Source organism: Helobdella robusta (assembly GCF_000326865.2).
Source record: "Helobdella robusta unplaced genomic scaffold HELROscaffold_35, whole genome shotgun sequence".
NCBI classification, from domain to species: Eukaryota; Metazoa; Annelida; class Clitellata; order Rhynchobdellida; family Glossiphoniidae; genus Helobdella; species Helobdella robusta.
Genome location: NW_008704704.1, coordinates 1,771,303 through 1,795,503, shown reverse-complemented (window position 1 = coordinate 1,795,503; position 24,201 = coordinate 1,771,303). Strand labels below are relative to the sequence as shown.

At 32.2% G+C, this 24,201-nt stretch overlaps 3 protein-coding genes across 3 annotated transcripts; 1 reads left to right on the top strand and 2 right to left on the bottom strand.

Annotated features, from left to right (window-relative positions):
- Positions 1-2,204: 2,204 nt before the first annotated feature.
- HELRODRAFT_175920 (hypothetical protein) lies at positions 2,205-4,943 on the top strand (the record flags this gene model as incomplete). The annotated part of the gene is made up of 5 exons (XM_009023282.1): positions 2,205-2,427; positions 2,602-2,795; positions 3,038-3,248; positions 3,309-3,715; positions 4,860-4,943. The coding sequence occupies 5 exons, from the start codon at positions 2,205-2,207 to the stop codon at positions 4,941-4,943; spliced, it is 1,119 nt and encodes a 372-aa protein (XP_009021530.1).
- A 10,869-nt stretch (positions 4,944-15,812) lies between these two features.
- Positions 15,813-16,712, bottom strand: HELRODRAFT_175919 (hypothetical protein; the record flags this gene model as incomplete). Its single annotated transcript, XM_009023281.1, has 3 exons — positions 15,813-16,154; positions 16,532-16,561; positions 16,695-16,712. The coding sequence occupies 3 exons, from the start codon at positions 16,710-16,712 to the stop codon at positions 15,813-15,815; spliced, it is 390 nt and encodes a 129-aa protein (XP_009021529.1).
- A 624-nt stretch (positions 16,713-17,336) lies between these two features.
- On the bottom strand, positions 17,337-22,341 carry HELRODRAFT_175918 (hypothetical protein; the record flags this gene model as incomplete). The annotated part of the gene is made up of 2 exons (XM_009023280.1): positions 17,337-17,715; positions 19,964-22,341. The coding sequence occupies 2 exons, from the start codon at positions 22,339-22,341 to the stop codon at positions 17,337-17,339; spliced, it is 2,757 nt and encodes a 918-aa protein (XP_009021528.1).
- Positions 22,342-24,201: the final 1,860 nt, after the last annotated feature.

The window sequence follows — 24,201 nt, the reverse complement described above, 5'->3', positions numbered from 1 at the left end:
AAACCATACCTTTGGTCTTTTGATTACAACAGTCAGATTGATCTTCTTCATCAGATAAAACTGAACTACGGTTGTGAACATCTTCATCAGTTGAAATATTTTCTTTAATCAAAGTTTCTTTATTTTCATCTTTGATTTCAACATCAATCGAAACTGTATCATCTGAACAACTTTCTTCTTGCAAAATCACTGAATTTGGTTTGACAACCTTCTCATCAAAAATAACATCTCTTGATCGATGAATTTTAACACGTTTCTTATTCTGTTGTCCCATTCTTTCATGGTATAACTGCAATGCATCTTGATCATTGACAAAGTTAACTTCGACTTCAGAATTCAACGGTCTAACAGTTTTTGCAACAAGTTTGAACAAACCTCCATTGTTGTTTCTTATTCCAACAACATTTATCACATTGTCAATAAGTAGATGACAACTTCTTGAGGTTGAAACAAAAGAGCTATTTCTGTTCTTATCTTGAGTTGCAAGTACTGAGAACAAATTTCTTTTTACTTTTGGCACATACAAGATATCTGTAAGTTTAACAGTTTGCCATTTATTATTCACTTTCACTTGAAGATGAATAATTTCTTTTCCAAAAGCTTCTACAGTATCACCATTTGCAACATATAATTTACTCGGTTGAGAAAATTTTTCAAAACTTTGAAATATGTCTCTTCGGAAAGTTAGATGACACGTTGCACCATTGTCAAAAAACCATTCATCAGTGTACGCTGACTCATCAATTGCAAAAACACTTGATTTCATAACAACTAGTGACTTATTGTTATCGCGTAGATTGTTATTTCTTGGTTTTGCTGGTCTACCATCAGAATGCCATTTTTCACAATTTCTTACAATGTGACCTGGCAATTTGCAATAATGACATATCAGTCGCTTTGGTTTGCTGACAAATTTATCATGTTTTTGACCATTCATGTTTAGTGATGATGACCTTTTAGTTGTTGTTTTGACAAATAATACTTTATTACATTCTGTTTTGGCTTCCAAAGATCTCTCATAGCTACACAGCTGATCTGTGAGTGTTTCGACTGTTCTGTCAGTCTTGTTCAACAATCTCCAAATTGCAGCAAATGAAAAATATTTTTCTGGCAAAGTTTCAATTATTTGGCACATCAGCAACAAGTCACTGTTTTCATCTTTTCCTAACTCAACCTTTAAATCTTTCCAAAGATTCTTGAGTTTTGTGACATGAGTGACAACATCATCGCTTTCATCTATTTGATAACTGAAGAACTTCATGCATAAGTTGTATGCTTTATCTTCACTAACTTCAGCATACAATCTGTGAAGTTCTAACCAAACATCTCTGGCATTACTGAATGAACGAACTTTTTCATACGTTTCATCGGTCATGTTGGTTGACAGAATAATCATAGCACTACAATCTGCTTTATTGAATCTGTTCAAAGCAGTTTGATATTTTGCTATCTCATCTTTATTTGAGTCATCGTTTAATTCATCTGGAATTTTTAATTTGCCATTTCTACGTCCATTGCATCAGGAATGCCGCGTAGTATTATACAAACTCTCGACTTCCAGTTCAACCAATTACTTTTGCCTTCTAGGTGTTTGATCTGCACTTTTGTTAGATCCATTTCTTCCTTGTCTTTCAATTTGACCTTTTAATTAGAAGCAAAATATCACAACCGTGATAAGTAAATAAAATTGTGTAAAAACCTATTGTTATAACCGTGCTACCGAACGCACTAAATTCTAGCGTATTCTAGAATGTTCTAGTGACTGGAGCATTCTAGAGTATGCTAGAATCGGACCATTTAGAAGAATCTAGAAACGACGCTTGCAAAGAGTATATATTATATAAGCGCACGTCGCAAGAAGATTAGTGATTAGTGAAATCCGTGATTAGTGAAATCCGTAATTAGTGAAATTCGTGATTTTGTGATCTCGTGAATAGCGATTCGGTGAATTATTTGTCATAGCGATAGATTTTAAACAATTTAAAAGTTAATTGTTGCGTTAATTTGAATTTGCTAAAAATAAACGATTAGTTGATTTCTTCTGTAAATAAAGTTTAATAACTAATAACTGTTTGGAGTATTTTATTCAATCGAAGATTTGAACCCGTCGCATCGTAAATCGGTTACGACAGCGAGTATTATAACATTGGTGTCAGAAGTGGGATCTTCGACTAGCGAATTACTACTCATAGAAAAAAAACACGATGTCAAAACTGTGTGGTTTGAACGTAGTTCAGCTACGAGAAAAACTACAGAAACGAAGCCTTGTCACAAGTGGCAACAAAGAAGTACTAGTAGCACGTCTGAGAGAAGCTCTCATTGACGAAGGTAAGAACCCAGACGAATTCAAGTTTGATGGTGCTGACGAAGATAATGAAATTAGCACAGGCACGTTTACAACCGCTAAAATGATGGAACTTCTGCTTAGTATGTCAACTGAAATAAAACAACAGTCCGAACGACAGACAGAAGAGTTAAAACAACAGATCAAGGAACAGTCCGAACGACAGACAGAGGAGTTAAAACAGATCAAAGAACAGTCCGAACGATAGACAGAAGAGTTAAAACAACAGATCAAGGAACAGTCCGAACGACAGACAGAGGAGTTAAAACACGTAAAATTGGAACTGGCAGAACAGATTGAAGAACAGTCAACAAGAATAGAAATGATCGAGCAGAAACTTGATCGTCAGACCGTTGAGGTAGATCACAAGATAGACAAATTGAAGCGAGAACTGGAGCAATCCAAAAAAATGGCCATGCCGTTAGATCACGCATCCGGAAGAACTTTGAAGGTACCAGCATTTGACGGAGAGATGTCCTGAAACGTTTATAAAACCCAGTTCGAAGTAGCGGCAACTAGTAACTGTTGGAACGGGAAAGAACGAGCAACAACACTGATACTGGCCCTGCGAGGTTCAGCAGCAGAGGTTCGTCAGACGATTCCGGCGGAGAACCACTTCAACTATAAGTTCTGGTTATCGCGTTGGATTTACGTTATGGTGAAGAACACATGAAACAGATTTATCGGTCTCAGCTTAGAAACAGAACGCAACGATCTGGTGAATCCATTCAGCAGCTGGCACAAGATATCGAACGGTTGACATTGCTGTCGTATCCAACATCAGACCCCGAGCATAGAGACGAAACTGCCCTGGATACTTTTATCAAAGCCCTTCGTGATTCGGAACTCAAGCAATCCCTTCTCTTGTCAGATAAACGAAAACTCAAGGATGCTGTTGCGCACAGTCTCACTTTTTAATCGGCAAAGCAAGCATCAAAAAGTATTGCACATTGTATACGTCAAGTACATGAAGAATGCTCTTGCCAGAAGGTGGTTGTGAAACGCGAACCCCAACAGCATGGTGTACCCCAATGCTGGATTTGTGGTGAAAAAGACCATCTACGTCGTGATTGTAAGCACCGCCTAAAAGATAACTACTGCCGAAATTGCGCGACAAGATGGCGCAAAAGAAGAGAAGATGATCGTGTATCACGATCGGCCCCTTCTAACAAAGGGGCGGAAAAGCTAATAAGAGCCAACTTTTTGTGTCAGAGGTTGGCTAGTAGAATTGACGCCCCCGGTACCGTAATTAACGTTTCCAGACTACATCGAAATCGAAACGACCTATGGCTGAACGGAAAAGTTGATCAACGAGAATGTGTAATTACAGTCGACACCGGAGCAACAAAATCGATTTTAAGATCTGATTTGGTACCTAATCTGAAGAAAGAGACTTCTAACAAAGACATCCTTCGAACAGCTACCGGAGGAACCGCACCAGTCTATGGAAAGATTCTCCGTACTGTTCAGCTAGGCGACTTGTTATTCGAAGGTTCATTCTTAGCCGCGGATATCATCGACGAATACTTAATAGGTGTCGACTTTCTGACAAAATATGGGTTCAAAATTGACTTAGAAAAACGCATTCTTAGATGGAGAAATACAGAAGTGATAATGGGGGATAGCGACGAAAAATGCATTCGAGTGACAGTCAATTGTGACATAGAACTACCTCAATCATCTGAAAACATCGTATGGGGCAAGTTGAATTGCGATCCAAGGGGCCACCAGTTCTATTTGATGGAGCCAACCTCAACGACAAATGTACAGAACGCGGTCATTGGGAAATGCCTGGTAGAAACGAACAAAAATGGTCTTATTCCTGTCAGAATAATAAATACCGCTAAACACACTATTAAAATTAAAAAAGGCGAGGAAATAGGTAATTGCCAATCAATAAATTTGGTGAAATCATTAGATATGGAGCAACAGGAAAAGGTTCTACCAACTGACAAAGGTAGACTCAAAGAACTTACCAAAAATCTACTAGATGAACTTAATTTGTATCAAGAAGACCGTCTAAAAGCCGAGGCGTTGATTGCTGATTTTACAGAATACGTGGATAATCTTCGACAGCGATTAAACCATATCAGCAAGGGTGGGAAGGACCTTACCAAGTCATCACCCGCTTGAATGACGTCGTCTACCGTATCCAGTAATATCGGAAGCCGAGTGCAAGAATGAAGATCGTTCATTTGGATAGACTGGCTCCGTACCATGCGGACACCGGAACGAAAGCTGTTCGGGACGAACAGAACTAAGAAGGGGGTAACGTTATAACCGTGCTACCGAACGCACTAGATTCTAGCGTATTCTAGAATGTTCTAGTGACTGGAGCATTCTAGAGTATGCTAGAATCGGACCATCTAGAAGAATCTAGAAACGACGCTTGCGAAGAGTATATAATCGCTCGTCGCAAGAAGTTTAGTGATTAGTGAAATCCGTGATTAGTGAAATCCGTGATTAGTGAAATCCGTGATTAGTGAAATTCGTGATTTTGTGATCTCGTGAATAGCGATTCGGTGAATTATTTAAAGCGATATTTGATTTGTTTGTTGACGTTGTCATAGCGATAGATTTTAAACAATTTAAAAGTTAATTGTTGCGTTAATTTGAATTTGATAGAAATAAACGATTAGTTGATTTCTTCTGTAAATAAAGTTTAATAACTAATAACTGTTTGAAGTATTTTATTCAATCGAAGATCGTAAATCGGTTACAACAGCGAGTATTATAACAGTATAATAAAACAATTCAGTTAGACGGGAAAAACAAGTGTTTCGTGGCGGGATGATATTAAAAGTGAAAGTCAGTAAGACGATATAAAAAGGTGAATGTAGAAATTAAAATTTATTATTATAATTAATATATAATTTAGATAAGGATAAAAAAACAAAATTTGAAACAAAATAAAATGACGTTATTTTAATAAGTATTATAGAAAGATAAGTAATAAAAGTAATAAGAGGTTTGAGGTGCGGTTGGTGTTGTAGTATATAATGAATTTTAGTCGACTGTTGTCGTCACAGACCGAAACGTTTGATTTGATGATTCGTTTAATTTGTGATTCATCCATTTTGTAGTTGTCGTGCAGAGGTTTAGGTAATATAATGGTATTACCTTTTTTGTTGAGATTACTGGAGTTATTGGATTATCTATTTTTTGCAAGTAATTTTTGATTGTAGAATCGATTGTTTTATTCGAATAATTGTTATTGATTAAAAATTGTTTGATCCGAATTAATTCGGATCTAAAAATATTGATATCAGAGGATATTTTGTATGCACGATGGATGAAATTGTAAACGACTGCTAGTAGTTAACTGCTCTTCTTTTTCCTCAATTAAGCAGTCAAGGAATGCGAGTCGTTTTTCAGTACTAAATTCTATTGTAAACTTTAGATGTGAGTTATTTTGAAAAATATTTTGTAAATATTGGTAACGGAAGAATAGATGATGAAGATATCGTCGACATAACGAGCATATACTAACGGTTTATTTGTCGGGTCGGAAAATATCTTAGCTTCTAGGTCAGCCAAGTAAAACTCAGCAAACAGAGGACCAAGCGGTGAACCCATAGCGACACCGCCACTCTGTATGTACAGTGAACCGTCGGGAGCGACAAATGGACTTTCAACGGTACATGACTTTAGAAGATCAATCATTAAATTTGGAGGGATGTCCAATTGTGAAAGTGTTGGATGATTGTAGACGTATTTGCAGATGATGTCAATTGTATAATCGATAGGTACGTTAGTGAACCACCTCTCAACATCCAACGAAGCCATATGACCAACGCACCTCCTGTTGTCGTTGATAATCTCGATTATTATAGATTATATTATATAAATATTATAGATTTGGTTGTTGTACTCGACACGATTTATAACAACATACATGTTGGATTTGTCAGATTTACGTAAAATGATGTTCTGATTACAACGGAGACCTTTGGCATTAACGAGTAACTCTTTAGACAGAGCCGGTGTGCGATACGCATTACGGTGGCGATGGGCTTCGGCCTGTAGTTGACTGTGAAGAGAGTTGTCAAATTGAATCAGTCGCTGTTTTTTTAGGTTAGAACATGCATTATACAAAATCTCTAGCTCAGTTGCTTTGCATATCGGGCTGTATGGCCGACGTATATGCATATTGAGGCCGAGATTCAAAAAAGACACCTCATCCTCGGTTAAATTATGAGTGGATAGATTGATGTATGATTTATTTTGTTGTCAAGGAGTAATATATTGTCGTTGTATAAGCTCTGTAGCTTTTTTAATATTATTTGCTGTTTTGTTGAATTGTAGGTGTTATATTTTAGTTGAATGCTATTGTCGAGGTTATTAAAATTATTGATGTTAGTGTCATTGTTTAGTGATAATAAAAGCGTTTTATATTGTTGACTGAGAATGGACTCTTTTTCGCTGGCCAATTTACGTTGTTGGTTGAGGAGGAGTATATGTCCATTACGTTCTTTACCTCGGAGCACATGTTTAATATATTTTGGAACGAGGTTTTCTTTGATGCAAATATCGTTAAATATGTTTGCCCATTTTGCATTAATTATATATATATATATATATATATATATATATATATATATTTAGGAACGAGGTTTTCAGAAATGCAAATTTCATTGAAATTGTTTGCCCATTTTGCATTAATTAACTTCTTTATAAGAATTTCAACGAGGCGGTATTGTTTGAGTTCATATTTATCTAAAACTGGAATAAAGCTAACAGCGCTGTTTCGGCGTAATGCCATCTTCAGAGCCTAAATATTGTTTAAACATATAATTTAATTAAAGTAAATGCCTAATGTAAAATTCAATTACATTATTTTATTTATATAATCTACATAAACTTTAGTTATTATGATATTTACAACAAGGTTAATTTATTTCACAATTTAATACATATTTTATTTTCTATATTTTCACATTTTACATTAGGCATTTACTTTAATTAAATTATATGTTTAAACAATATTTAGGCTCTGAAGATGGCATTACGCCGAAATATATATATATATATATATATATATATATATAAGGCAGGCTACTGGCGAGTCTCGTGAGAGACGAAACGTACGTCTGGCCTATGGCGGATAATGGTGTACCAATAATACCTCCTGCGATTGAATGGGTTCTTAAACCTTGTATCAACGCGATGATGTTCTTACCTATTGGTCGCGACACCTCAATAATTGAGTTGTGTTATCTTAAATCTTATTCGGCAGGCTACTGAAGTCGAAACGTCGAAACGTACGTCTGGACTATGGCGGGTAATGGTTTACCAATAATATATATATATATATATATATTTATTTATTTATTTATATATTTATATATATATATCAAAAGATTAAGACTGTCTATAAAAGTGTTTCTGTGAATTACTTTAAAAACACCTTAGCTTGCAATGCTGTCTACTAAGATAATAATTGCACTAAACTGGTGTTTAAACTCGGGCTACTGATGAGTCCCATAAGATACGAAACAGGTCTACCATAAAACGAGTTTGGTGTTCATAGAAACGCATCTTTGGTCGTGTTGAGAGATGGTGTACTTATGTAATCGTACTGGCCAACCTGACCTGCGAGAGCAAGTCGAAAATTCTCACCCTTTGTAAACTCACGCACTTGTAGATTCAAGTCGATTCCCAATATATATATATATATATATATATATATATATATATATATATACTTGTACTTGAACTATAGTACTTCTACTTGGAAATTTTTTCGGTACTTGGTCTTGTACTCGTACTTGAGTATTTGAGGAAAAGTACTTTAAATCATCTCTGCTCAAGACCCATCTGTTTGTAAAAATCACTGAGGAGCGCTTTTGAACACTGCGGAAATGGCGCTTTACAAGCTATTTGTTTGATTGAATTATTGAATTAGAACAGTCAAATACAGTTTTGTGTTATTTTTTATTTTCCATTATAAGATGATGTAAAATCAAATAAAATAAATAATTTAAACAGGTGGTTAAACCTCATAATTTCAAATTGACTACCTATAATAGCCTAACATTTTGTGCGCAGTGCGGATCCCTTCTTTATGGATTGTATCACCAAGGATTAAAATGCACAGGTTCTTTTTGACATTTTTTAAAGCAAAATTTTAAAATATTAAATTTCATAAATAATAACTAAAAGTGATATAATAATTTCTTTCATTCTACCATCTTACTAAACAATGATATAATAATTTATTTCATTCTACCATCCTAATAAACAAACTGCCAAATTTTAAAATAAAATGTTTTTTTATTTTTATTCACCGCCCATAGTGTTTATATATAATGTTATTACAAGTGTAACGAACGGACAAGCAATAGTAAATGCAGTTCGTTTTTTCTAATTAGCTGCAGCACCACCACCCCATTTAAAATAATTTAAACTGATAATTTTTTGTAACAATCATAAATTATTAAATATTTTAATGCCTATCCGTTATATTGCATAGTAAAATACTTGCAAAAAATGCATGGAAGTTTATTTTAATGCCTACTTGTCAAATTACATGTTAAAATACGTGCATATTATTTTTTCCCAATTTACCAGCAGTCGTTGAGTATATCGTGCGAGGTGATCCTCAAGTTCCATTCTCAAAACAACCAATTCACCGGATTTTGGTTGTTCAAACAATCGTTTTCCAAAACGGTATGGGTTGGCACAAAAATCTTGTCTAAATTTTTTTTGTTGACGTCATATTCCTTTTCATCATAATTCTCTTTGCTGGAGTTAATTTAGTCATCTGGCTAGAATAAAAGTGATGTAAACCTATTTTGTTGAGTGGTGATTGTTGGTTCATTTTTGTCATTCAAGGCAGTTCTGCAATGTTAAGATGTATAAAGTTGGTGTTTTTGTATATATTACTTTTGTGTTGCTATCAAGAATTTTACGAATTGTATTAATAGAGTATGTTGAATACAAACGAGAGTTGATCGCACAAATATGCTTGTGCATTGTAAGACATCGGTTGAGTTAGTAAAGACGTATTATCCTGATATATGTGTCATGTTGGCGTGCATGTTCGTGAAAAAAGCAACTAAATTGGTATATAACGTGATTTCATTTTAAAATTTACAGTTGTTTTTTATTATTAGGTGCAAAGTTTTTTATTATTATTGTAAATACTAAATTTGATTTTGTTAGCCCGATTTGTTGGTTTAACATTTATTGATAATTTATTTGAGGATGATTTGTAGACTTTTGATATTTTACCAAAGTGTTTAGGTTTATTATATCTAAAAAGTACTTAAGAAATAATTTAGATTGAGACTATAAATATTATTGCATGAACGTTTATTTTAATTCCAACGCACAAAAACATGCAAGCGTTTGAGTTTACATGGATATATATAATATGGATGTGGCAGACGCGTTATATATATGCATTTTTATATATATTTAACATCAATTTCAATCTAACAAATATTTGTTGAAAAGTGAATTTAAATTAAAGTAAACAATCAGTTTTTAGCCGGTGGTTTAGCGGTTATCGTTCTAGTCGCTTTTTTTGTCAATTTATTGACAATTAACAAAAAATTTGTCTATAGTAAGACGTTTGATCGTAAAAAATTAATAAAATGTCAATTACTACGAAAAAATATTCAATTTTTACGCGTTTAATTCCATAAAACTAAGCAATATTATAAGACAGGCAACGAGTATTAAAATATATACCGAAAATACCGAAACTAATATGTTAACCCTACAAAATTATTCAATAATAGATAAAAGTTAAAAAGATGTTATGATTTATTAATTTTTTAAAACTTTTTCAGTATTTTAAAACCTTAAAATCAATAAATAAATAACAATCTTAATAGCAATTCACTTTTAAACATATTTACGCATTAATCGTCCTCTCGTTTTCACTTTTAAATTTTGATTGCGTTGAGGTCCTAAAGTAAAGTAAAGAACGAATAAGCAAGAAAACAATTTATTGAATTATTTAACAAAAATACCAATGTTGTGATGAATCGAAAACTTTGTTGACACAAGAGTTGGAAGTCGGTACATCTGAGTCTAAGAGTCTTGTTAACAATTTAATATTTAACAATGAATTGGAGCCGAAGGGCAATGAGAAAAATGTTTCGTCCTTATCTATCCCAAAAGATAATTTTGATGCAATATGTTCAAAAACAAAAAAGACATAGCTGGTTACGTCCAATTAAACAAACATGAAAAAATTGAAGCATTGAAGCTTTGGAAACCAACAAATAATTACAAAAAATTTATTTACGATCATACAGTAAAGTTTACAAGAGGCTTTCAGTATGATTGGTTTCAATCAATCAATGATCCTCCTTAGTCTATCGGCGGACCGCCAAGGCCGATGGTGTACATCTAAGCATGCTTTTTACATTTATTTTTTCCTTTTTTCTTTCAAAAAACCTTTTCTATTTTTGGCCAGTTTTATTGAATTCAAAATACCAACACCAGTCCATTCAGTAATGTCATCTATCCATTTTTTGCAGGTCTACCAATTTTTTTCTTCCAATCTCTTTTCCTCATTAGTACCATCTTAATCAATCTGTCTTCTTTCATTCTACAAATGTGTCCAAAATGTGTTCTTTCTCTGACTTTGTTATATACACTTTTCTGTCTTCCAAGTTGATTTCGTTCTTTACTTTCTGCCTTCAACTGATTCCAAACAAATTTCGATAACACTTCATCTCAAATGCTTCCAATCTGTCTTTGTCTCTTTTCTTTATTTTCCATGTCTCACATGCATAGAGAAAACTCGGAAAATTGCAAGATTCTATCATTCTCAAGTTAGTTTTATAGATATATTTCCACTTTTCCGTATTTCCTTCAATGATGCGAACATTCTATGGGCTATTGCTATCTTTCTGTCAATTTCCTTTGTTCAGTTGTTATCACAGGTTATAAAACTGCTAAGATACACAAACTGGTCTACTTGTTCGAATTTTTCTGATTCTATCGGAAATTTCGCATTGTTTCTGCTTTCCCCCGTAATTTTAACCTTCGTTTTGTCTTTGTTGAGATGCAACCCGTGATCTTTTCCACCAACATGTTTCAATTAGCTTCTTTAAACTTCCTTCACTGGAAGTTAGAAGATCTATATCGTCTGCAAATCTGAGATCTTTAACAGTTCTCCTTCCTATGTCAATTCCACCCAATTCCGAATTTTCCAATTTTTCCATTGCTCTTTTTATCAATGCTATGAATAAAAGCACGTCGCTTAAATTTAAATATTTTAAAAAATTAATAAAATACAATTTACTTTTGCTTATGTAATTTTATTGAGTTTTTTATTTTGTAAATAAAAGCTGATTAGAATGGATTCGTTGTTTTTTCCTTGATTTTAATTATAAAAAATGTAATCCGACAGCCCCCCAAAAAAATAATCCTGGCTACGGCCAAAAAGTTATGGTACAGACAATTAATTTTGGTGTTGCAAATAATATATATCGATCGAATTAAAGTATATCAAGTCTCAAAAAGTTACCCTTTAAATTTTTAGTGTATTTGTTTCCAATTTTAGTTGTTTAATGATATTCCTCTCGATGGTGGGTTTATGCAGTTGTCCTAATGTCGATAAATTGTCTAAAATTTTACTTAAACTAGATTAAATTGAACTGAATATGAAATTTTATAAAATTAATATTAGATGTTAAAAAAATATTAAATAATTTTGAAAAGATTAATAAAATTTAAATGGAAAATACTAACTCACTAAGTAATCATCAAGTCTATTAGTTTACCTTTTTATGCCATTACTTCATTTCATTGTCAATTTATTTTATTTTTTTATATTTATTTAATTATTATTATTATTTATGTTATTCCATTTTATTTTACTTTTCATGTTTAAACATTTTTCTTTCTCCGTTTTTTTTATTTATTTACTTATTCATACAATTTTGCACTACTGCCTTGCATGCTGTAACAGTTTCTGCGTCTGTCAGATCCTGATTTTTAAAGAATAATGAAAACAACAAAATATTTTTCTCAAAATCCCGATCGTTACATAACGTTAAGTAACTTTACACTAAAGCTTTTTTGAAATCAACTTCTAGAGAATTTAAATATATTTTAAAGCTATATGCAACATTTTTAAAATATGAACAAACAATATAAGATTGACTAAACACTCCCCAATAATTTTCCACAGTGAAAATTATTGGGGAGTGTTTCTTGAATCATTTCCTAATTTTTCAAATGATTTAACATTTTGTTTAAAAATATTTATACATTTTTTCCTTTTTTGAGCAAATTTACATTTTTTTTCTTGAATTATCTTAAATAATGTTTATGTTGAATTTTGTGTTCCTGGAGTTTTGATCTTTTAAAGATTTGTTTGGTTGGATACAAATCACACCTTCATATCATCTTGCCACATTTTGGCAGAATATTTTACAAATCTATATTTTTAAACGACAAGTATTCGATTTTTTATGATTTTTTATTCCAATAAAAATTTTAGTCTAAAAATAAAACATATTATAAACTATATGTTTTATTTCAGTGCGTAGAAATTATGATGCTTATTGAACAAATTTAATAAAACATAATAAATTTAGGGTGACACTCAAGACACTGTTAGTGTTAATTTATTGTTTTTGGAAATTATTTTCAATCTGCCATGGTATAATGCATTATCTTCGTGGTTATACTTGTGAAGCAATTGTACGAATGTATCGTGGTATGCATGTATAATACTATGTATTTTTTCCCTGTAAATTCGGTAATGGGCAATAGCCCGTGCTTTGTTCAAATAAATAAATAAAGTGTGTAACTTTGTAATTTTTGAAAAGATTTAATTTTAGTGAAATATAGTTGGCCAAGTTCTGAAAAAATAATAGAAAATTACAAAAAATAATGTTAAACTAAGAATGCCATCTCAAATATGGTATTCTATTATCAGACGATCAATGAATGGACAAATGAATATCGACTATTTTATCAATCGATAATAACTCAGAGGTGGACATGGGTTGGGTTGGGTTGGGTTGGGTCCAAATTTTTTAAAGTTGTGTGGGTTGGGTTGGGTTGAAATTTTCAAATTTTATTATAAATAATTTATTTCTGTATTTTTTTTATTCTTAAACGAACATTTTAACTAGTTAATAATCGGTGTATTTTATCTCGCTGTAATATCATTGTATCTTTGGTCTATCGTTTCCACTTTCTTTTTGTGATTATTGAGTTGAGCAAAAGTTAACTTCTTTCCGATCGAGAAAATTAGTTTTATTTACAAGTATGGCAGAATCAAAAGAAATTCAGCGTCATTTGAGAGGTTTGTGTGATTTAAATTTGCTAAGTTTGCGAAAGTAAAAAATCTAATAAATTTCACATTAACATTTTTACATTTTTTATGTTTTAATTCCTTTTTTAAAGATTTAATTGTTATTTTTCATAATTTCAAATCTCTTCAGTCTTTACAGTTACACTTTACAGACATCAGAATTTTTTCTCAATTGCTCATTCTACTTATTTACCTGATATTCATGTTTCATTTTCTTTCTTTTTTCTACCTAGAAATGGTTTATTTTTCAAATTTTAGTTGGGCGCTGTTGAAGTTTAGAAATCCCATTCATTTAATTGATTGATTGAACATACAGTATTTAAATATTTAATGAGACTGAACTTAGCCACAATGACCGACCTATATAATTTTATAAGCAATCTTCGATGCCTATTATACACACGTTAAAAAGCCAATTATACACACGTTTAAAAGAGATAAACGTAAAAGAGAGAGGGTACAGCAAGCCTGCATGCATATGCGATATATGTTATATTATGTTATATGATATATGCTGTTTAAGTAGCAGCTGACATGTATGCATGTTATTATAAGTTTATATGCTATATTATGTTATATGCTGTTTAAGTAGCAGCTAACAGGTATGCATATATACATGTACATATATTTATATAGTTATATATTGATGCTATAAAAATATATAATACTGTAGTTGTGTGTATTTGATAATCCTATTAATTTCTATTATTTATTAGTAAATTAAATTTTGGTTGGTGTAAATATTAAATAATAATTATTATTTTTCTGCTGTATTTGTAAAAAAACATACACAATGAACACACAATGCATTTTTTTAAATCACTAACGATTGTTAACATTTATATTTATAGAAACACAATTCTATTTAAAATTCTAAACCATATTAAGATAATTATTGAGAAATGAATGACATACATAAAAAAATGACATAGTTAATATAACGATATAATAATATAATATATTAATATGAATATATTGGTCTCTGGACGCAAAACGAAGATTGATTGATTGATTGAATATATTAATATGAAATAATACATAATATAATACATAAATGTTTAATCAAAATCTACTAAATGTAAAAAATGAACTGTTCAAAAAATAAAAACATCCATTTCTAATTTAATAGAGTAATTTTCATAATGAGCATATATGTGTATATATGCAATATTTTGTATAAAGTAATTCGCTAGGTGTCCGTAGAAATGTACAATAACGAAGATGACCATGAACATACACATACATAGTCACAGGATTGCAAATGATGTTATGCATGTCATATAAATAATAATACATATATTATTTATGGAAAAAATGACATGTGAATAATAGTGAAGAAATAGCTTAAAGAGAAAATGAATTATACCGTATTAGTGATTATCGATATTATATATAATAAAACATATGTAGAACATAAAACATTCATACATACAGACATATATGCAGACATATTTGGAAGTACAGTATCATTTATAGACAATAGGATATTCACGTAGGCTATCTGATGTGTTATGCTTGGCCGTTGGGCGTTTGTGATGTTATCGATGGTGGTACATAATTAGTGTGTATTAGCATTATGTATTGTTGAGAGTAAAATTATAAAATTATATATATATACACATATAAATATATACCTATATATACATATACATATAAACATACATATATATATATAATGTTAAAACCAAATTATTGACGAATGACACCAAAAGCCAAGCGTATTACTAAATTTGATTTTATTTGCTGTAACGTCACTCAACCACGTCGGCATTCAACTGGACATTTTTCAACGCACAGACGAGCAAAAATATAATTACATAAATATAATTGTGTAATATAATGTTCATGATTATGAGATATTGTTGATACATATATACATGTAAATATATTTATATAGTTATATAAATATATCGATGCTATAAAAATATATAATACTGTAGTTGTGTGTATTTGATAATCCTATTAATTTCTATTATTTATTAGTAAATTAAATTTTGGTTGGTGTAAATATTAAATAATTAATATTATTTTTCTGTTGTATTTGTAAAAAAACATACACAATGAACACATAGTGCATTTTTTTAAATCTACTAAATGTAAAAAATGAACTGTTCAAATAATAAAAACATCCATTTCTAATTTAATAAAGTAATTTTCATAATGAGCATTAAAAATTGATAATTATGCAACCACCCCTCTGTCCCCTTCGTCCGCCTCTCTGTCCCCTCCCTCCACCTGTTTGCCCTCTCCATCTACCTGCTTGCCCTCTCCATCCACCTGCTTGCCCTCTCTATCCACCTGCTTGCCCTCTCCATCCACCTGCTTGCCCTCTCCATCCACCTGTTTGCTCTCTCCATCCACCTGCTTGCCCTCTCCATCCACCTGCTTGCCCTCTCCATCCACCTGTCTCCATCTACCTGTCTGTTCCCTCCATCTACCTGTCTGTCCCCCTCCATCTACCTGTCTGTCCCCTCCATCTACCTGTCTGTTCCCTCCATCTACCTGTCTGCCCTCTCCATCCACCTACTTGTCCTCTCCATCCACCTACTTGTCCTCTCCATCCACCTACTTGTCCCCTCCATCTACCTGCCTGTCTCCTTCCACCGCCTCTCTGTCCCCTCCATCCACCTATCTGTCCTCTCCATCCACCTGCTTGTCTTTGTCCTCTCCATCCCCTTTGACCACTTCTTATTCTTTGACTGGTTTCTTTACAATTTTTATAAAATTATTTTTAAAAATATTTAAATTGTTTAACATTATAAATTTTAAATGGTGTTATGATTCATTCCTAAATATAAAATAGACTGGGATAAAATTTATAATCATTTTTATTATAATATTATTGAAATTAATAGCTTAATATAAAATATTGATTAAGCATATTGATTGCCAATTTTAACCTGTACCTGTTTCTGTTTTCGGGCCTTCATCTGCAACATAGGTTAATAGTTAATCATTAGCAATAAATAAAAAATTTGAAAAATTTATATCAATTACATGTACTTGAAATATCTATTTTTAAAACTTTTGAAGTAAATGTAACAGACAGTAATAGTTGCTAACTTTCATCTTGATGACCATCCTGATTTACATCCATAGTATTATTGTTGTTGTCCGGATCCTGATTTACATCCATAGTATTATTGTTGTTGTCCGGGGCCATCATTAAATAACACTGATCTGCGAATCGGAATGAGAGCATTTGCGTGTATATATATATATACAAATTTTGTACACACACACACATATATATATATATATATACATCATCGATATCATCATTACTTTCATCATCATTACCGTCGTTATCAGACATACATATACAGACACATAATTACTGTGGGGTTATAATTATGTTCGTATAGACAATAGGATATTAGGCTATCTGATGTGTTATGCATGGCCGTTGGGCGTGTGTGATGTTATCGATGGTGGTACATAATTAGTGTGTGAACGAGTAAAAATATATAGTACAGCCTGAATACGATTGAGTACATCATCATGCTTCCGAGTTGATGTTGAGATAGTTGGTACTGTTGGTGGTTGTCGTAGTTGGTTGGTTGGTGGTTGACGTGTTGTTTCTGTATTGATTCGATGGCTCAAGATGACTGGATTCTATCATTCTATGTTCCTATATTTATTATTAGTTAACGATGGTTATTATTACGATGTTGGATGTGTGAGTATGGGTGTGTGTTTATGTGTTTAGTGTTTAAATAGTATGCGGTGTAGTGGTTTGTTGATTGTGTATGCTTGTAGGATGTCGTTGTGGTTTTGGATGCATCCATGTAGGATTAGAGTGGTGATGATTTCTTCGTAAAATGAGTTAAGTTGTCTGTTGTATGGTCGAACGAATATGAATTTGTTGTTGTTGTTTTTGTTTCCGGTTTGACGAATGTTCTCGTTGTAGTTGTTCTGGTTGTCGTTGTTGTTCTTCTCCTTGGCGTCTTGGTTGTTTGTCATCTCATTTGTAATGTTGTTATCAGATTCTGTTGTGCTATTGTTATTGTAAGTGTTGGTATTGTTGCTATTGTTGTTGTTGTGGTTATCTGATTCTGCGGTGTCGTTATCGTTATAGGTGTTGCTATTGGTTGGGTCGTTATAGTTGGTGAGAATTTCGTTGATGAAGGTGTTGTAGATGGTTTGTCGTTATCTTCTACATCTTCTTCATTGTCGCATGTGATGTTAGAAGTTTGTGTGTCGGTGTCGTCGTCAGTGGTTGTGTTGGTGTTCCTGTTTTCATTGTTCGGGTTGTTGTTGTTGTTGGGTTTTGGTGAGATCTTTGTGTATTGCTCTGCGATGGCTTTGAAATGTTTTTTGAGTTTTTGGTAATTATATCCTCTTTGCTTGAGTCTGACATATTTTTCACATTCACCGGCACTACACAACAACTCANAAAAAATAATGGCTTTAAACTAACCTTTGAAACACACTCTGAACACATCAACTCTTCTTGACACCACTATCTTTAAGAATATCCCACACTCACCNCTTTTTACATTCAAAACCATTCTTCAATCAAACCAACACTTTCGATCTACTACACCACAACTCACACCATCCACCACACACCTTCAAATCAATCGTCACATCACAAATCAAACGCTACCCATCCATCTCATCACTGTTCATTGACTTCAAAGAGAGTAGCTTCAAACTTATCAACAGACTCAAGCAAAGAGGATAATACACCTATAACGATAACGACACCGCAGAATCAGATAACCACAACAACAATAGCAACAATACCAACACTTACAATAACAATAGCACACACACACATATATATATATTTTACTTGGTTATTTATTTATTATATACTTTTTATTTATTATATACACATTTATATATACACCAGCAGTTACTCACATTCAATATTTTAATAATAAAAACACAATACTTCAAATAAATTCTTATATCTTTTATTGACAATGATTAAAATAAAATATTCAAAGTGTTAATAATGTAGTAATTTTTGTGAACTAATATTGTCATTATAGTTTTCTTCTCACAATTATTACAACGATGATGATGCACTTTTCGAACGATGATGATGTACTTCTCGGATGCACTTTTCGAACGATGATGATGCACTTATGATATATATATATTATGTAATATAATGTTCATGATTATGAGATATAGTTGATACATACATATATACACGTGCATTATTATAAGCAAGATTTGTTTACATGCATGATATCGAATATAAATCAACAATAAAATAGAATAAAATAGATCATGTAATATTATTATATGTGGTAGTAATGATGTTTCATTCAGATAGTTCATGGTTATGATTGTTGTTTGTTTGGTTGTTTATCGGATGATCGTTAATGAATGTTTGATGGGATCGTAATGTTGGTGGTAAGTTGATTTGCATGTGGTGCAATTATTACCGGATGCACTTTTCGAAAGATGATGCACTTTCTCGGATGCACTTTTCGAACGCTGATGATGCACTGCCCTGACAAAGTCTCCTTGTCTATGTTAACCTGAATATCTGAATCTGAACCTACACAATCATCATTAGATCAAACACAGGAACACACGCGCAAATACATACCCTAGTAAATATTTTATTTTATAGATCTATTTATTAACCCTTTTATTCATAATCGTTCATATTATGGATTCATTTTGTAAGCTATTTGTTTAACTTTGAATGAATTTAGTAGGCCATGTTTTGTTAAACTTTGTGTCATTGAATAATTTTTTAGGCCATTTTTTTATTATGTTACTGATCCTTTTTTTAGGCCATTTTTTAATATGCCTGTTATAGATCCATTTATCATGCCAATTTTTTGTCATACTTAACGTTGGGGATTCAACCAACCAAGGCCAATTAGTTATTTTACATTATGTTACTGATCCATTCATTAGACCATTTGTTATTAAGCATAAGCATTTGTTATTAAGCCATTTACGAGGCCAAATTTTTATTATACTTAACGTTATGGATCCATTTATTAGGCCAATTTTATTGTACATTATTGTACAGATCCAGTTATTAGGCCATTTTTTGTTATTATGCATAATGCCATAAATTTAATTTTTAGGCCATTTTTTAATACACTTAATGTTCATTCATTTATCAGGCCAAATTATTATTACATTCACTGCAATAGATTTTAGTAGTACATACGTTTTCCAAGTTTTCATGTATACTTTATTAATGTTTATTATATTCAACACAATACTTGCATATAAAATTCACGTTATGTATCTCTGCTTTTTTAAAATTTATTTGAGAGCAAAGTTCGTGAATCCATCTTTGACAAATTTGGCATTCAACCCATTCATCTGTTAATTGATGAGTGCTAGCACACCCACAGTAAAGACATAAATTAGTCATGTCTTCTGATGATTGCAACACCTCTTGTTGATAAGTGTAACGTAGATCATCTGGATCAAATGTTTCAGTTAACTGCTGACAAGAATCTAGCATTCTTAACATACGAATTAAATATATGCCACAGTTCCATGTGTCTCTTTGTTCACATGATTTTGGCTGTGGCGTAAATATCCAATTAGCATTACAATTGACAAAGCTGCAATAACATTTTAGAAATGAAAAAAACAAAGATTGTAATTTTTCCTCACAAATATTTCCCGTAATAATCGGGTTATAAAAAAAAACCGTACCCTTTTCAGCATCAGCAACAAAACAACAGTAGTGGTTACCATTAAGCAAATAAGGTATGAAAGTGTATTTTTTAGAAAACAAAAGCATTGATAATATAGAACATTTATCATTAAAACCCTTGTTTAACGCAGCGGTACTAAGGCCGCTTGGGACATAAATCGATTTTTTCATGATGTAGGTTTTTTCCAGTAAAATATCAACTATTGTTGTTGACAACCATTCTTTTCCATTGAGTGTTCGGAAATCTTCAAAATATATTAGATCACCAATTTTTGCCATTGCTGTTCCGTTGTCACCAAGATTGTGCATGTAAAATTGTGGATCAGAGACCAATTTGTTTGGAAAAGTAGTAACAGTTTTGTTTAATGTTAGTTGTCGAATCACATTGTCTTTTGAATTTAATAACATATTTTCAACAACCTTTACTTCACTAATATTAGGAACCACGTCATTGCTCATAATTTGTTTAATTTTGGAAGGCAACAAGCATCCATTGAAGAAAGATCTTTTTTTGGGTTTTCTTTTACCCCACTTTTCTTCAAAAATGTTTTGCACTTTTAACTGTTTTCTTTTGGTCAATTTTGGTAATTTGAGTGCTATTTCTTTGCATATACTCGTTACTCTTTTTTTTTCTAAATCAACTGTAATAACACCAGAGTAATAAAAAATTCTCTTCTGCTTTGAGCTGGTCCTTCTTATCACCGATCCTGTCGAATCAAAATACAACACTGGCAATACGTCCTTTTTTTTGTTTCGTTTAGCAACTTCAACCTGTTTGTATGAATATGAAACGATGCATAACGGCTCACTAACATGTTGTATGAATCTGTCACTATCTGAAGCAAGTAGTTCATTTCTTAGCTTTAAAATTACATCAAAAACGTCATCTTTATCCTCATCGTCAACACTCAAAGACTCAGATCTAGCTTTAGCTAAAACGTCATTTGAGTGAATTTGCATCATGTTGCCTTGATGCACTGTATTATCATCGGAGGCATTAATACAGTCCATTCGGACAAGTGTCGGTAGCTTATTAGCCAGTTTTCTTTTTTGGTGATTTCTTTCTAAACCTCTCAATTGTCGTATTCCTTTTCCTACGTGAAAATAGTACTTTATGTTTGTTAAAATTTTACAATTGACCAATGAATCAGACGGGCTGGGTGATTTGATTTGCATTTTAAATAATCTACAATGATTAAATGAGCAATAAATGTACGCAACAATTTGCTTAGGTCTCACCGTTATTTTTTTAAAATTCAACACACATGGATTGCAAACAGGAATCAATAAATTTAGCAAGAAATGGTTTCTATAAACATTTGTTGAATTTATTAAAAAATCCCAATCACTTACTTTTATGTAAAAGTTTACGTAATCAAAGATATAATATTCGTAACCTGATCTTTCGGACCTAGCAAACGGAAATACATTCGGGTCAAAAAGTATTAATGTTTGTTGCACTTCTTCAGTTTTCATCAACTCCTTAATAGAATTTCTAACATCTTCAACCTCTTGTTCATCATACTCATAGTTAATCACAACATTGTTTATCCATTGGTACTTCACTTCATCTGTAACATTGAATAACAACTTGTTGTCTTCACCTCGGTCAAAAAAACAAATGCCCGTACATTGTGAATTAATGTAGTATTTATCACCAAATGTTTTACCCACAACCGCCACTGAAACTGAGTCAGACGTCATTGCAGGAAAATCATTCACCACACTCCTACGCTCGGTAACAGTTACTGTCGTAGAAGGTTCAGTTGCCTTATCAGGAATGATGATTTGACAACAGGCAGCTTCAATTTCCACATCTTGCTGATTTACGCAAGCATCGATGAAAGAATTTTTACTTGATTTGTTCAACTCAAGCAGTGTTCCTATGTTCTTTCTCCAAAAATCATAAAAGTTACGACGACGATTGAGCGTATTTTCTTTCTTAAAAAAAAGGCAAGCCTGACCATAGATCGAATGTTTCGAGCGGTAATTATTCTCTACATCATCGATTTTTAAATTATTAGATAACAAAAATTTAAAAAATGCTTCACAAGATAACATGTTGGAATACATAATTATCTTCAATATTTTTGCCAAAAGGCTTCGCAAATTTTTTTATTTACAAACATACATTCGTACGTACATACATACTCACACACGCACACACATATATAAACATATATTGGTATGAATGGGAAAATTATAAACTGTAATCATTGGTTCGGGCATAATGCATGCAGAACCAATGGCACCGCTCTCAACTAACCTAATGATGAACTACGTTGTGCGATTGGCTGCAATAAAAAGGGCACACATACACAAGCGCACACCGCTTAAAATTCAATACTAAAAAACATAAATCGATGCTACTCAACTGAAAAAATAGCACAACCAAAAAAGCCCATTGAATAAAACGCACATGGACATAAACGAACATTGTTGAATTTGAAGTCAATTAAATTTATCATTGAAATAATTGTTAAAGACATCGTTGGGTTATTTTGTTAATTATTGACACATACAATACACACTCAAACACATACAAACACAAACATAATACATAAACAAACACACCCACGCATACACAGGCTAGCAGAACGTGTAATTCAATTTTTTTTTATCCATTTATTCACAATAAAATAAAGTGAAAGAGTCAGCCTAGGGTTGACGTTTTATAATGATTTTTATAATGAAATAAAAGCGATGATAGCAGACCAATAGTACCGACCACCATGTCTGCGAGTAAAATTTAATTTTGACCAGCGATATCTTTCTGTTTCAGTCGCTGGGATACGACGCACAATGTAAATGTTTTAGTTTTTCGTGTTTTGAACACCCTGGAAGGCTGTTTTTTTCAGTGGCTGATATATTGTTAGAAAGGTAATTTAATTCTACATAAGTGGTAGAAATCTTTTTTTGAGGCCGCAATTATGAATGGTGAAAAAAAATATTTTTGTGATTTGATGCACAATGTAAATGTTTTAGTTTTTCGAGTTTTGAACACCCTGGAAGGCTGTTTTTTTCAGTGGCTGATATATTGTTAGAAAGGTAATTTAATTCTACATCATTGGAAAAAATCTTTTTTTGAGGCCGCAATTATGAATGGTGAAAAAAAATATTTTTGTGATTCGATGCACAATGAAGTGTTTGTTTTTCGTGTTTTGAACACCCTGGAAGGCTGTTTTTTTCAGTGGCTGATATATTGTTAGAAAGGTAATTTAATTCTACATAAGTTGTAGAAATCTTTTTTTGAGGCCGCAATTAATAATATTTTCGGTCATTGTGGCTGGTGGCTAAGTTCAGAATCATAAATATTTATTCTTTCCAGAAAAAACAGGGTGGTATATATTAAAAGCACCCACAAATTTAAAATCAAAAATCTGGCAGAAATTTCACATGGTTTTTCAAAAAAAGGAAAATGATGAAAGCGAAATTCCCGTGAATTACTATTGTGCTTGTATTAAGTGCAATGAGGTATATCAGTTTAAAGATTCATCAGGTAAAAACTTTGGCACTAAAAATCAGCAAGAACATATTAAACATTGTGCTGTAGTCTTGCCAAAGTCACAGTTGAAAATCCAGCAATGCTTGAAACGAAAAATTCAACTGTCTCCTCAAGAATTAATGATGTTGAAGCATAGACAGATCTTTTTCTGTGTTGATGGTTACCACTCATTCAAATCTGTTGAAAATAAAGGGCTTCTCAATTTGATGCAGAGCTGTGTTGAGTTAGGTGCCAAATATGGAAAGTTTGATGTTTCTGACGTTGTTGTGGGAAAATATTAGTAACATTTAATTTTTAATTAATTTTCATGTTATTTTATTACACTTGCAGTGTAATTACTTCACCAGTGTGTTTTATTACACATATGATCTTGTATTTTTGAGTTCTGCTTTTTAAATATCATTTGTAAAAAGGGA